General features: G+C 39.0%; 1 protein-coding gene across 1 annotated transcript; it reads right to left on the bottom strand.

Moving 5' to 3' along the window:
- Positions 1-9,945: 9,945 nt before the first annotated feature.
- Positions 9,946-13,199, bottom strand: LOC103964420 (putative polyol transporter 1). The gene is made up of 3 exons (XM_009377352.3): positions 12,891-13,199; positions 12,272-12,618; positions 9,946-11,337 (listed from the first exon to the last, which is right to left on the bottom strand). The coding sequence occupies exons 1-3, from the start codon at positions 13,039-13,041 to the stop codon at positions 10,228-10,230; spliced, it is 1,608 nt and encodes a 535-aa protein (XP_009375627.2). The 5' UTR covers positions 13,042-13,199; the 3' UTR covers positions 9,946-10,227.
- Positions 13,200-13,873: the final 674 nt, after the last annotated feature.

Genomic DNA, 13,873 nt, shown 5'->3' with positions numbered 1-13,873 from the left:
AAGGAAGGCTTCAAGAGCGGCCTTTAGTTCCAACCACTTTACTTCACCTATTGTGACTTCGGCTTGCCTTGTTCTTTTTTCCAGCTGAAGTTGATGTCTCTGCCTTGCTCCAGCCTTGAAGTCTGTTAGTCGAGCCTTATTCGCTTCAAAATCCTTTTCGAGATCCGAAGCAACGGCGGACCTTTGTTGTTGAAGTTCGATGACTTGACATTGTAGCTCGATAATTTGATGATCGAGGTTGGCCAGCCATGTTTTCTTTGCTTTTATGGCCTCAACCTCCTGTCGATTGGCTTCATGAGCAATCTTTATAGCCATTAGGTCGTCCTCGGCTCGGAGAGCCTGTTCAAAAGTAGTAAAGTACTGTCGAGTCTGCTCAAGGAGATTGGATAAGTGGACGACGCTTTCGATGCTCAGCAAGCCACCGGCTGCAAGATTGTTTAGGCACTCATCTACGAAGTCGAGGCCCTTACATTGAAGGACTTGCGAGAACGAAAGGAATAGGAGTTCCTGCAACTTGGCGAAGGTATTAGATTCGACCGCGATTGTGGAAGGCTTGATCGACGTTCCAGATGGCCCGACCACTCTAGAAGTACTCGAGATGAGAGCATCGAGCTTGATTTCCTATAAAGGTTGCACTTGAAAAGATTTTTTTTTTTTTTAAAAAAGAAAATTGTAAAAAGATAGCAGAGAGAATTTGTTTTAAACCTAATGAGAAGAGACTTTGGCCATCTTCCCTAGTACATTAAAGGTTAATGGCCAAGCCAGTGTTTAAGGCTGTTTCTCAATTCCCGTGGCAATGAAGGTTATCTACGTTCGACGGCCACTGAGGTGGCCAGGAAATATAGATAACACTCTTTGGTGCATAGAATTTTTGATGAAACGAGTAATTGGGCACTTGACATTTAATATCTTTTTGGTTTAGAATTCTATAGTAGGAAGTTAATAGAAGGGTAATGAAGGTTCTTACGAAGGCCGAAGTAACATCCTGTGGAGGAATGCTGAGATTCTGGTCTTAGGGATGAATCGGCATCTCTACTGCCGCTTCCGTCTAGACAGTAGGTGCAGCTTCATTCCCCGCGTGCATACTCGACAGTTGACTTGGCCAGCCGTTTCGATCATCGGCTGAGGAATGATGGGTGGCAGCTTAGTCGGTTAAGGGCACTTCACCAACAAAGGTTCCTTGCTTTCGTCCTCTTAAACAGAAAATGGTTGTTCATTAGTTGAGAAATCCAATTAAATAGCAAATTACCGACAAAAATGGTCGTACCTCTTCTTCGACGATGATTATTGGTTTTTTTTTTTTGGATTTGGGGATGGGTTTTTCTGGGCCAGAGTGGCCACTTTCTCAACAGCAGCAATTACTAGGACGACCCCATGAGTAACAATTGGCCCCGGAATTACAGGCCCCTCGACCAATGGAACGACGACTAGTTCGACCACGGTGGGAACAATGGGGGGAACTTCAGTCGTCTGAGCCATCGGAGGATTTTACGATTCTCTCGCTGAGATGTCGATGGCAGGGGGAGGGAGAGATACGCTAGAAGCTGTTGCCCCTGTTTTTTGGTTTGGGATCACAAGAATCTCTAGCTCCCCTTTCTTCGCCTTATTTTTTATGCGTTTTTAGGGTAGGGCAACATTACCAGCCGCTCCTATCTCTGGGCAAGGCCATTTGCTCGGAGTGACTGGTACAATAATGGCCGCCAATAGGGTAAGAGAGGTCGCGGAAGCTCGAACAGTTGCAGCCTTCTTTGGAGGAGCATGCTTCTTTTTTGTTGTAACTGTCGCGGCCGTGTCGACCCGCTTTGTTGGACGACTTACTGAAAATAAACTCACATTAGGATAAAAAATTTTGAGCAAGAGAGAAATAATTAAAGGACATATACCTTGGGCTGCTTCTTTGGATTTTGGGGCGGGAGCTTTCTTTGGACGGTCGCTGAAGATCTTTTTGACAACATCCTCAACTGATGTGCCAAAAAATTCTTGGATGTATGCATTCCACAATTCAACAAAAGTGTTAGTGCTGTAAGTTTCAGGGACGTTTGGTCGAATTAGGAGTTTCGTGCACCTTTCTTGAAATTCTCGCTCGACCTTTTTACACTCTCTTTCTAATAAACCAGAGAAACGTTCTCGAGTTAGAAAAGATTGGGAGGTGAGTACAGACACAGGGCATCCTTGAAGGTAGCGAAGTTGCTCAGCAGTAAAGTGAGGGTGGTAGACTTCCCAACTTATGCGTCGAGCATCACAGCCGAGAAGAAGGTCGCGAGCTAGCACGAACACCCCCCAATTTTGTCAAAGATCGGCATCTTCGGTCTCATCCCATGCCGAGGATGGAAGTTTGATGGAAGAAGGGTACTCTTGATGATGGCAGATCAAGAGCTCATCGTCAGAGAGATTTTCTAGGCTGAAGAAGTATTTAAAAACTTCTTCGGGCGAGTGAGGATGAGCTGGTCTAGAGGCTAATTGGAGACCTAGCGCTTCAAAGGTTTTCAAGCTGGGGATTTCTGGCCTCAAGGTGGCAAAGTAGATTTGCAGCCAAAGCTGGAAAACCTAGAGTAGGCCGTTTTGGTGTGGGTCGATTTTGGTGACGGTCACTTTGGCCAAACAACTATGAGGTTGGCGAGGATGGCCGAGCTAAGAGCTAGAGTGTACCACTAGCATTTTTTCGATCAAACATTTATTCAACTTGGTACAAACAATAAATTTGTTGTACCAATAGAATATGAAGGCTTCATGTTCCCCCTTCTGTAGGTCTTACTCACCTCGGCTAGCAAAGTGGTGGATGAGAGTGTTATAGTTAAAGAAGTTCTTGTGCAGCTTTTGAACTTCTTCTTCTGGGGTTTGTTGGTCTTTCTTTTTTAGGGCTTCGACGACACATTCTTCAAATAATGCTTTAAGGTCTAAGTCGAATTGATACCCAAGAAGGACAACATCAACTAGAAGACCAGATGGAGAAGTGCTAAGGATGGCCGATATGTTGAGCACGGTCGAGCCAATGGGGCTGAGAGAGAGTACCATTGTATTGGTGGCCGAATACTAAAAACTCAGGGCTGCCGTGAGAAGCTCCCGATCCATAATAATCTCAATAGTTGAGAGCTTGATAGCGTCATAAATGCCAAGAGTCTTCCATTATGTGCTAAAGAATTTCTTCATTCGTTTGACCCAAGCTGCCCTGGATGCAGTGGTCGAGGGCTAAGCTCCTTGAGGCCTGGCTGAATCCCACTTCGACCAATCATACCCCTGGAGCAAGGGTTTCAAGCAGTGAGCTTTGAGCATTTCAGTAATGGTTTTTGGGATAACATCCTTGAAAAGAGGTCCCAATATTTGGTAGGAAACAATTGAATCACCTTCAAACTGTAAGGTCTTGATAGCGTTTTGGTCGATGAAGTCTTTGCACTTGGTGCACTCCTCAGAAAGCTTGGTGATAAAAGTGTTGGAAGCCATTGTTGAAGAACTCAAGGAATTTTCTGGGTTTGGGAATTTTCTGGGACTAGAAGTTTTCTAGGTTTCGAAATCTTCTGGGTTATAAGAGCAAATGGGAATAAAGATTCAAAAATTTTGAAAGCGTAAAGTTTGAATGGAAAAAAGCCGGGTATTTACAGGCATTTTGGAATGAAGATTAACCGTTTGATTTTCTTAATAAGGGGTAAAATAAACCAAAGAATTTGATAATCATGATGGATATTTAGAAGACCCAGGTGAAGGGATCGAGGTTTTCGTGGTTTGAGGATGCATGTTTATGTGTGACGACGGATTTAATGGCGAAGAGATGTTTCAATGGTTGCACATTTCAAGGGTCATTATTAATGACAGACGAGTAGGCTGAGGAGTAGCCACATGGCAAAGCATTTGACAAAATTAAGATCGTGTGATCATGATTCATAAATGCACCTAAGTGGATGGAATATTCGAAACTTTTCGTTGTCTTCCAAAGATACTAATTTCACTTCTTCAAGGTCGAAATTCGGCCAAAGATTTATAGGTCGAAGACCTCAGAAGCGAGGAGGTAATGTTTAGGCCCAAAATGAGAATTTGGGCTAAGAGTAACAAAATGGGCTGAGACTCTTGGTTCGGCGGTCTTCCGAAGGTATCATAGGCCAGCTAGGCACCAGGAGTTGTCTAGTCAGCTTCGGTCGAGTCATTTTGCAAGAAGGATGGATTTGGATAAAGGCGAAGGTTGAATCCTTGTACCACCAGAGGTGTTAAAGCTGAAGGCATTGTGAGTTAGGGAATGAATTTGGTTCATATGAAGGTGGGTTCAAAGTCCCAGTTGAATTAGGATTTGCTTAGTCCTAGTTAGATCAGGATAAGGAGTCCTAATCCAAGTGTGGTTCTAACTCAGCCAGGACTAGTTTCATTGTTATAAATAGAAGAGGGAGTGCATCATTCGAGCTCTCAAATTCAACACACAAACTGCCCTGCTCAAACTCTTGCTCTACGCGAAACCTCTTAACAACCTTGAGATTTTTTTTTCTTTTCCACCAACACATCTTAAATTTGGTTAAACAGCACTGTGAATGCAACCGGTGACATCTTCAGTTTGGATAAACAGCGCTGTTGCCGTAGAATCAGCCGACCGCGGAGTACCTTCAGTTTGGATAAATATCACTGTGTCGAGGTCGACTGGTTATTTATCCAAGTCTTGGTCGAGAAGGATTTTCAAATCCTTATTGGTAGAGGTCATCTCATTAGCCTTCTCGGTGAAGTGAAGTGTTACAGGTTATTACATTCGGCACATTGAAAGCCCAATTGGATATTGAACTTCGCAGAACTAGCAGCCTTGTCTTCAAGCTCTAGAACCCGAAGGCCGAGAAGTGTTCCTTCCTCGGCCGCAGTCTCAAGATCAAGAAGTCAGCAGAGCGCCCAACGCCACATCAACATATTTTACCCCCCGGCCGAACTTGGCCGATGAGTTGGCACACCCCGCACACAATCGAAGGACGTAGTTAGCTTATTAATTACTAGGTTTGCGCACCACGTTGGCTTCGTAGTTTTTAGGGTCAACATGGACTAAAAAAATAATCATATTTTCGAATTTTTAGTTGATATATATAGGCAATGAATGAGACATGCATCCATTAATTTCTTGAAGACTAATGCTAGGGATACAAAATTTTGTAAACTGTATGATGTGATTGTTGATGATTAGATTATTACTTAAGTGCTGATTAACGTATTTATTTCTTATTAGTGACACGTTGTATGGTTTGCAAATTTGGTCTACGCATTACTCTTTGTTGAAGGTTATATTTGAATTGGAATGAATATCTAAAAATTGCACCCCACATAGCTACTAGCTAGCAATTAAAAAGAAATTAACAACCAAACAAAAATTGCTAAAAATTAGAAAGAATAAAAAAAATAAAAAAAAAAAAAAAAAAAAAAAGCACATAGCATTTCAAACTTAAGTCATAGGATTGGTTTCTAGCAAGAAAACGAGTGTTAATAATGGAGAATCGCAAACAAATTCTGGAGCGGGCAAGAGGACTCACCGTGAATTCAAAGTTGCTTGAAGAATTTTCTTCAAATCAGGACAGGATCCGCGTCAGGTCGTCATCGTTGACAAAGAGAGTATGAAATCTTCTTCAATATTGAGACCTTACAAAATCTTGGCGTCAGGTATGTCGTTGACCGAGTGCTTCTTGACCTCGAACTAGAGATGGGAACCACCAAGGAGTTCGATGTTCTATTTGGTTAAGAATTTAGAGCTTCAGAGAGAAAGATATGCAAGAAAGTTAAAGTAGATGGAGTTGACGAAGGGTAGCTAAATCGGAGTTGGACGATAACGGCTAATGGAGAACGAAGGGTTTCTGGGAGATGAACAATAGAGAAGAAAGGAGATAGAATAAATGAAACCAAAACCACAGAACCCAAAACAAACGAAGTCAAATTAGAGGAAAAGAAGTGAAAACCAACCGAAGGAAAAACAGTGAAAAGAAAGGGAATATGCTAGAAGACACTGCGATGGTCGATAGCTGGAGAGGAAGGGCAAAAACGCCTTTTCACTGTAGAGAAGCCAAAACAAAAGCCAGCCAGAACAACATTGTAAGGGCATTTTCACCATTTTACTGTCCATGAACAGTACACCCGAGTTTGGGTTTTAGTATAGGAATAATGTCTAAAAGAAGAGCATGGTGCTAGAAGACATCAACGATTGCTATGACTTCAATGAGGTAAACAGTTTTACTCTTATTACCCTAAACCCCACCCGGAACTGGAACTAAGGAGAGACGTTAGCATAGGAGTTCAAATGCAGCGGCGAAGCCACTAAGGGACCAGAATGGTCTTTGACCCATCCTGGTTTTTTTTCTTCTTCTTGCTACTATAACATATGTTGTTGTTGCTGCATATTAGTCTAATACTCATAAAATTCAAATGTGTTTTCAATCCAAACTCTTTTTTATTCCTGGCTTTAGCCTAGATTTTATAAAAAGTCTTGCTTACTCTTTACCTCATACTTGGGTTTTTGGGTTTGTGCAATATTTTTAGCCCTCTCTAATGAATTTAAGGTCTTTCAATTTTTATGCAAATTCCTCTAATATCTCATGCTATGAGTTTAAATTATCTACATATGTGAAAGGGTCTCTCACACATAAAATTTTGGCTCTGCCACTGTTCAAGTAAATGTGTAAATTTCTCATAAGATAAAACAAAAATGCAAAAATAGCACAAGAAAAAAATAGATAAGTATAAAAGTAACTTTGGGATCCATTTGGATGTACATGAAAGAAAAATTAAAATGCCATATGCACCCAATAGTAAAAGAAAGAAAACTCAGACAGACAATAAGTTACGCTACCTTCAACATCAAAAGAACAGTGGCAGAGCTAGGAAGCTAGGAAGCTAGGAAGCTAGGAAGTTAGGATAGTAGGGGCCAGACACGAGCTATTAAAAATATATAATTTTCCTTAAACAATATAATTACTTGTACAATTAATACACATCCGTAATTACGTTGGGACGTCCAACCAATGACGAATACCGGCAGTTCAAGTTACCGACACAGGAATGAATATTTTATATTAATGTCAAAGAAAATGATGAAAGATTCGTCCGAAACAAGATTTTGAATGGAATAATCAAAACATCCTCACATACCAAAAACAACATGCCTCGTTCAAGGAGCATTTAAAACCAAGATTAAACGCTAAAGGGTTTTAAAATCTTCTTCCTCCCGGTAAGCCTCTGTAATATTGGAGTACGACTTCCACGTTCAAGGCAGAAAGTCTGAGCTTTTGCCATCTCAAGACATTGAACCACATTCTTCCTGAAAAAACCAATGGATGCTCAAGGTTTTGTCAAAATTTTCCGGTTGACAGTTTTACGTCATATTTATAAACATATAGCGGTTGATAGTTTTTTTATTTTTTATATCGTTAAAATGAAAATTCATCCATCAATCATCATACCATATGATGTGATTTAAAAAGTATGATCTCTAAGTAATTATCTCTTTCATTTTCAACCGCCACCCTTTCTTAATTATTGGAGTTTCGTCCCTTTGCTCTTCCCCAAGAAATATTTTACGTGTGCAAAAAATACTATTGGTCCACGTGATCATTGGAGTTTTGTCCCTTTGCTCTACCCACCCCTAAAAAAAAAGAAGTATTTTTGCTCGCCATTATAAATTATGATGTATGCTTATCATATACTTAAATAATTGACACGTGTCATTTCATTTAATCTTAGTTAATTTTTTTCAAAATTAAAAAGATAATATTAATATGAAAATTAACTATAATTAGGTTAAAAGTTATGTGTCAATTGATTAGATGTATGGCGAGCATACATCATAAATATTATGCTGAGCAAAAATGTTGACCTCCCCAAAAAAAATATTTTACGTGTGCAAAAAATAGTATTGGTCCACGTGATCTTGCACGTCCTCAGCATGACTTTTCCCCTGCAGATCTGCGCAATACTCTCGATCATGACTATTGCATTTGATCTACAACTTAATTAATTAGAAAGTAATAAAATAAATTCTAACAAAAAAAAAAAATAATAATAATAAAATCAAAGGCGAAACTCCTGTATTTTGGTGGCTGTATATTAGGAAGTGCGATTTCGGATTTCAGACCTAGGACTCAGCTGCATCTAGCCGATTCGGAGGACACACGCAATTGCCAATTGCAGTGGTGGTAGAGGAAGAGTAGAGAAGAAAAAGATGGAGAGAGTGCAATACACGCTTGTTTATAAGTGTTTTTAAATGATTAAAAACAGCTTAAAAAATATTTTTAAATTTTAAAAGCATTTAAAATGCTTCCGCAAAAGTATCAATTTTATTCTTCTTGCAACTTCAAGTGTTTTTTCAAACATTAAATTTATTTTTACTAAAATTTAGTTTAAAAAATGTTGCAGTTATATTTACAATAGGAATGTGATTGTGTAAATCATAGGGAATCTGGAAATGTATCTTATATTCCTATTAGGACTAGATTACCTATTCAATGTTGTAATCCTAAAGGGAAATGTTTTACCTATCCTACTACTATAAATAAAGGCACAATGAGATGAGTCAAACACACCTCACAATTAAATCAATCTCTCTTCTCTCTCAATATTGTTAAACCCCACTCTCTCTAAACTCTAGATTATTCAATCAAATAGGCCTACAACAAAAAATATTTTTTTTAAAAATACTTTTAAGTCATTTAAGCACTTTTCAAATGAGCTACTAATTAAGGACTTTTTAAAAATACCTTTCAGATATGTTGGATGGCTAGAATTCAAAAGCCTTGTATAATCTTGTACGAAATAAACATACAGAGGATCCTTATCCCATAAATATATCAATAAAATAGCATCACTCATGAATTAGTAGGCTTTATACTGTAACAATAGCCTTTGAACTTTACCTATAGTTTAAATTTAAGAAAAACTAATAAAAAGAGTTTGAAAATTTTGAGTTTTAATGATAAAGACGAAATAAAAGATAAAGTGAATAGTACCATAATTGACTTTTTAGTGTAAAAATGTGGTTTTTCGTTAAAATGAACAGTACCACGAGTTTTTCATTAAAACTTCCAATTTAAGAAAAACTAATGAAAAAAGCTTGAAAACTTTGAATTTTAATGATAAGGACAAAGTAAAGGGTAAAGTGAATAGTATTATGATTGAATCTTTGAACTCTCCCATTATTTTTTTTTAGTTATCAAACTTAACATTATGTTGTCCCATTGGTCATTTTTACTAACAACGTATTTTTTCAGTTAATTATAGGGTATATTAAGAACTTCAGCTTAAAACTTCAAAAAACAATAGAAGAAGCTCAAAAACAAATGAAAATTTATAAATTAATATCTAAAACTTAAAACAAAATGCTCTTTAATACTATGGTCTAGTGGTATTACTATTCACTTGCAAGTGAGAGATCTCAGGTTCAATTCTCGCCAAAGAAAAATTTGAAACACATTATTGCTAACCTATTGTGAGGTTAAGTTCACATCTTCCCATTTAATGTAGATAATATCATTTGTTAAAAAAAAAAAAAAACACTTTAAACAAAATGAATTTGAAGTATAAAAATACAAAATGAAAATGGTTGGACTTTAACAACTTTTAAATGTTAGGCAATGCGATGTCAAAGTTGGTAGGAGATCGAATTGTGATTGAACTTAAACAACTAACAAATCACATATTGAACCACGAAAAAAAGTCATACGTATTCAATTTTTTTTTTTAATTTTTTTTTTGTGTAAATCTGGTTTTTAAGTTTTTTTTTTCCTTTCTCATTTCTGATTTTTAAATTTATTTTTAGTGATGAAGGATGAAATTCCCAATACCTCTAAATTTAACCGAAAAATAGACGGTGTTAGTGTAAAGTACCAATGGTAAACACATTGTTAAGTTCAATTGTTCAAGAACTAATGAAACTAATATGATATTAGAGACCAGTACTACATTTAAGCCTAATTAGTATCATTCATTAACTTTTGCTAAAATTGGTCAATTTGAAACTATATTCTCATTGCTTTTCGATGAACATATAAAAGTCGCAAATAAAACAGATTTGAAGGACAAACTTGTAAAATACACATGGAATTTCATCTGAACTCTGTTTTCTTATTGCACACGATCCTTCTTTTTTCTTAAGGTCGATTGCCCTCTCCTTCTTTGGAGCAGAGTAAGAGGAGGAACATACTTTTATCGTGCGTGTTACATATAATCGATTTTTAGCGGATTACGTAGAATATTCCACCACATGATCGATCACATTCACTTACTAATCTAATTAACTTGCCCTTTTGTTCCTAATTGTACTTGACCGTTGTTAGTGTTACCGTCGCCATGACTGACATTCTTTTTCTGCTTGAGCAGTGCATTGGCTTTTCTCCACTTGTGGAACTTGCCAAACAAGACCTCCATATCCTCTAGGGTTCGGCCGTGAGTTTCGGGGAGCATAATAAAAAAGAAGACCCACGCCACCGAGGCGATTGCCGCGTAAAGAAAGAAGGCCCCACCGATCGTGATGGCCTTATACAACGAAATAAAAGTCATCGAAAGGACCCCACTCACCACCCTGTTCATCGCCACTCCCATACTGCACCCCTGAGCACGTAGCTTCAACGGGAAGATCTCGGAACTGTAAACCCACGTAATCGGGCCCATCCCGATCGAGAAGAACGCGACGTAGAGTAAAACCATGGTAATGCACAAAACGGCGGCCCACATGATCCGTTCGTGGTTCTGATCAATGATCGTAAGGCCTAGGCCGAGCCCCATCAGTGACAATATCATCCCCGCCACGCTGGCAAGAAGCAACGGACGCCGTCCAACTTTGTCGACGAAAAAGGTGGCGACCAGGATGAAAACGGTCTTAACGAATCCAACGGCCACGGTGCAGAGTAGCTTTTTATCGTCGTTGGTGATCCCCGCCTTCTCGAAGATCCTGGGGCTGTACAAAACAACGGCGTCTATGCCCGAGGCTTGTTGAAAGAAGTGGATACCGACGGCACAGATCAAAATATGACGAATGGCTGGCGTGGGATGGAGGAGCAGCTCTTTCCAGACGTCTTGGCCTTTGCTGCGTTTAGGGACCTGAACAACGTCGTCGGTGCAGTGCTCGGGGATTCCCGCGGCTTCTTTGATGTCGGCTAAGCGTAGCATAGATTCTTCCTTGGAGTCTGAGGTTTTGTCGAGGACACGAGTCGCGTCGCCGAGCCGTCCCTGCATGACGAGCCAACGAGGTGACTCCGGCATCGCTAGGACACCAATGGCGAGAAAAATGGAAGGGATTGCTCCGACTCCGAGCATGAGGCGCCACCCCAAGTGTTTTGGGAGCTTGGAGAAGGCATAGTTGGAGACGTAGCCCAACAATATCCCAGAATTGATGAACACCTTTAAAAGAAAATTCAATTCAGTTAATATACAATGGGCCACTGGTCTAAAAGAGAAAAAAATCATGATGACATACTTGTATGGATTATGATGATTCTTTTGGTACATGATAATTTAGCTTAGCGACGCTTTAAGTTTTTATTTTGTTGAAGGTTCTAAGTTGCACTGCCGTTGTTGAAAAGCTAGGTAAATTGAAGTAACTTTCTTGAAAATATTATTTCTTTGTCATACCATTGTTAGAAAAATACAAAAGAAAAGGGGTAATCGGATAACAATTTACAATACATACACTTAAGCCAAGAGTCAAACGTTTACCATACTCTTTGTAGCCTTTAACAAATGATCCGAGGGAAATAATAACGCATACTCGCCTTTAAAAAATCTTTGTTTATTCTTATTTATAGTTTTCTTTTGATTTATTTAATTTAATAATTAAAATTACCAAAGATTATATAAAACGTTAAAAAGCGTGCATGGAAATAATTTTTCATCACTTTAAAAACAAATTCCGGACACTGTTTTCTCCTTTTTAATTATTTTTATTTTTACTTTTATCCAGAGACCAAAAATAGTGCACGGAAAAAAGATAAACTTTGTCTTCGTAGCTCTTGCTTGTTTGTAAAGTGGGCAATATCTGCTTTTTTGAAAGAATACAGTCGGTCACAACATTTTGGAAAAGGGTGATGCGAGAGAGCATCTGGTTAGACTATATTTTATAAACAACAATATCCAAGATTAGCTAACCTAACAGGCAGGTGCCTAATAGGCAAAAAAGTTGGCTAACATGCCAGCCTGGTGCCTAATAGGAATTCCAAAGAAAGGGTGTAATTGGGTAGGAATTGGATCCAATCCGAAAGTAATTCATATCGATGTCCAAGATTATCTTGATATACGAAAGGGATATTTAACAACGTCAGAAACAAACAAAACAAACCTCTGGGAAGGACGTCAGGAACCCACGTGACGACGCGGGAGAGACCTCGGCGGTGTACACCGGAGCAATCATGAGGGCGTAGCCGACGCCGATTCCGGCAACAAATCGGCCGAACATGAGGAAGGCGTAGTTGGTGGCGAATCCCATGAGGAGAGCTCCGACGAAGAAGATGGCTCCGGCGAGGACTATGGTGTACCGGCGGCCGACCCAATCTGAAGTTCTGCCTGCGGCGGCGGAGCCTATGAGTGAATAGAGGTTGAGAATACCGAGGAGGACCTCGACTTCCACGTCGGAGATTTTGAGGTCGTCTTTGATGTAGAGGGCAGCTCCACTCATCACACCAATATCTGTAGATAAAACCAACATCAACACGTGCACTTTGTTTCCAAAGCAAAAAAGTGCTTCCCATGCTTTTGGAAATAGCATTAATTAGCCTTCATTAATTGCTTTAATGCATAAAACATTGAACAGGCACATCAAAATTATGCGGTTTAAGATTATGTAATATAATTGTAGCTACGTTGGTTAGGATTATTCATCAAATTTAGGTCTGAGTTCGAACGCTCTCTCCAGCTCTACTATTGCTTCAGAAAATAAAGTTTGAAGCATATTTACTTACCATAACCCAGCAAGATTGAAGTCATCGAAGCCAAAATAGCACAAGCAAAGGCATACTTGTTTCTTTTGGGCTTCTGTGGGGGATCAAAGTCTTCAATGGTTTTTTGAGGTTGGCTGGAGACTGTATTAAAGTTAGTTGTCCGGTCAGCCATCTTCCTGGAGAGGGATTGAGACTGGACAACTGCTTAGCAAAAGGGTCTCTTGTTGCAGAAGTGTAATTTAGAGAAGAAGGGAGAAGAGAGATTTGTGTGGATATAAGTAAGTAGGAGATATAGCAGAAATACCAGTGGCTGTGCAAGTGTTGAGTAGGAGCCAATAGTGTTTAAATAGACCAAAAAGTTGGACATAATTTTCACATCCGTAAGACCAGTAGAGAGTCCCCTTGCATCAATCTTTGGGTCCAGTGTGTTCCATTGTCACTGCATGGTGAAAATTTCAACCAATTAGATGCGTAAGGTGCAACGAAGACAGCTGTAACCGATTCTGTTACTAAATTATATATTTGCATTACTAAACCAAATTAATAATGTAGAAACATTATATTTTCAATACAATACAAGGTTGTTAAGTAAAAAGAACCCGACAATTGGTGGCAAGCCACGATTATGCATTTCACTTTGCCCGTGACCACAGTCAAGCAGACTCATCAGCTTAGAGTCTCGAACCCAAGACCTCCCACATCTTATTTGTTTATTGGGGAGCTGCATTCCACGCCCTTAACACTGGGTCACTTCATGTAATTTATTACAAAATATGTTTGATTAAATAATTAAATGATCCAACTCCAGATTCTCCCTCCCAATTAATTAATAGTTTTCTTTGTCAGGCTATTCCAAGTCGAGTGTATTTTAATTAGCTTGTGCTTCCCAATTTATGGATTATCGGCAAATGAGTTTGATTTAATTTTATTACACAACCTTCAAAATTTAATATGTTCATTTAACGGCAATCAATAGGACGTTTTTGTTATTGAGACGTGTTATT

Source organism: the organism of the source record quoted next, unplaced genomic scaffold (assembly GCF_019419815.1).
Source record: "Pyrus x bretschneideri cultivar Hongxiangsu unplaced genomic scaffold, Pyrus_bretschneideri_v1 Contig10, whole genome shotgun sequence".
Lineage (NCBI taxonomy): Eukaryota > Viridiplantae > Streptophyta > Magnoliopsida > Rosales > Rosaceae > Pyrus > Pyrus x bretschneideri.
This window is presented reverse-complemented; position numbering and strand designations above follow the sequence as displayed.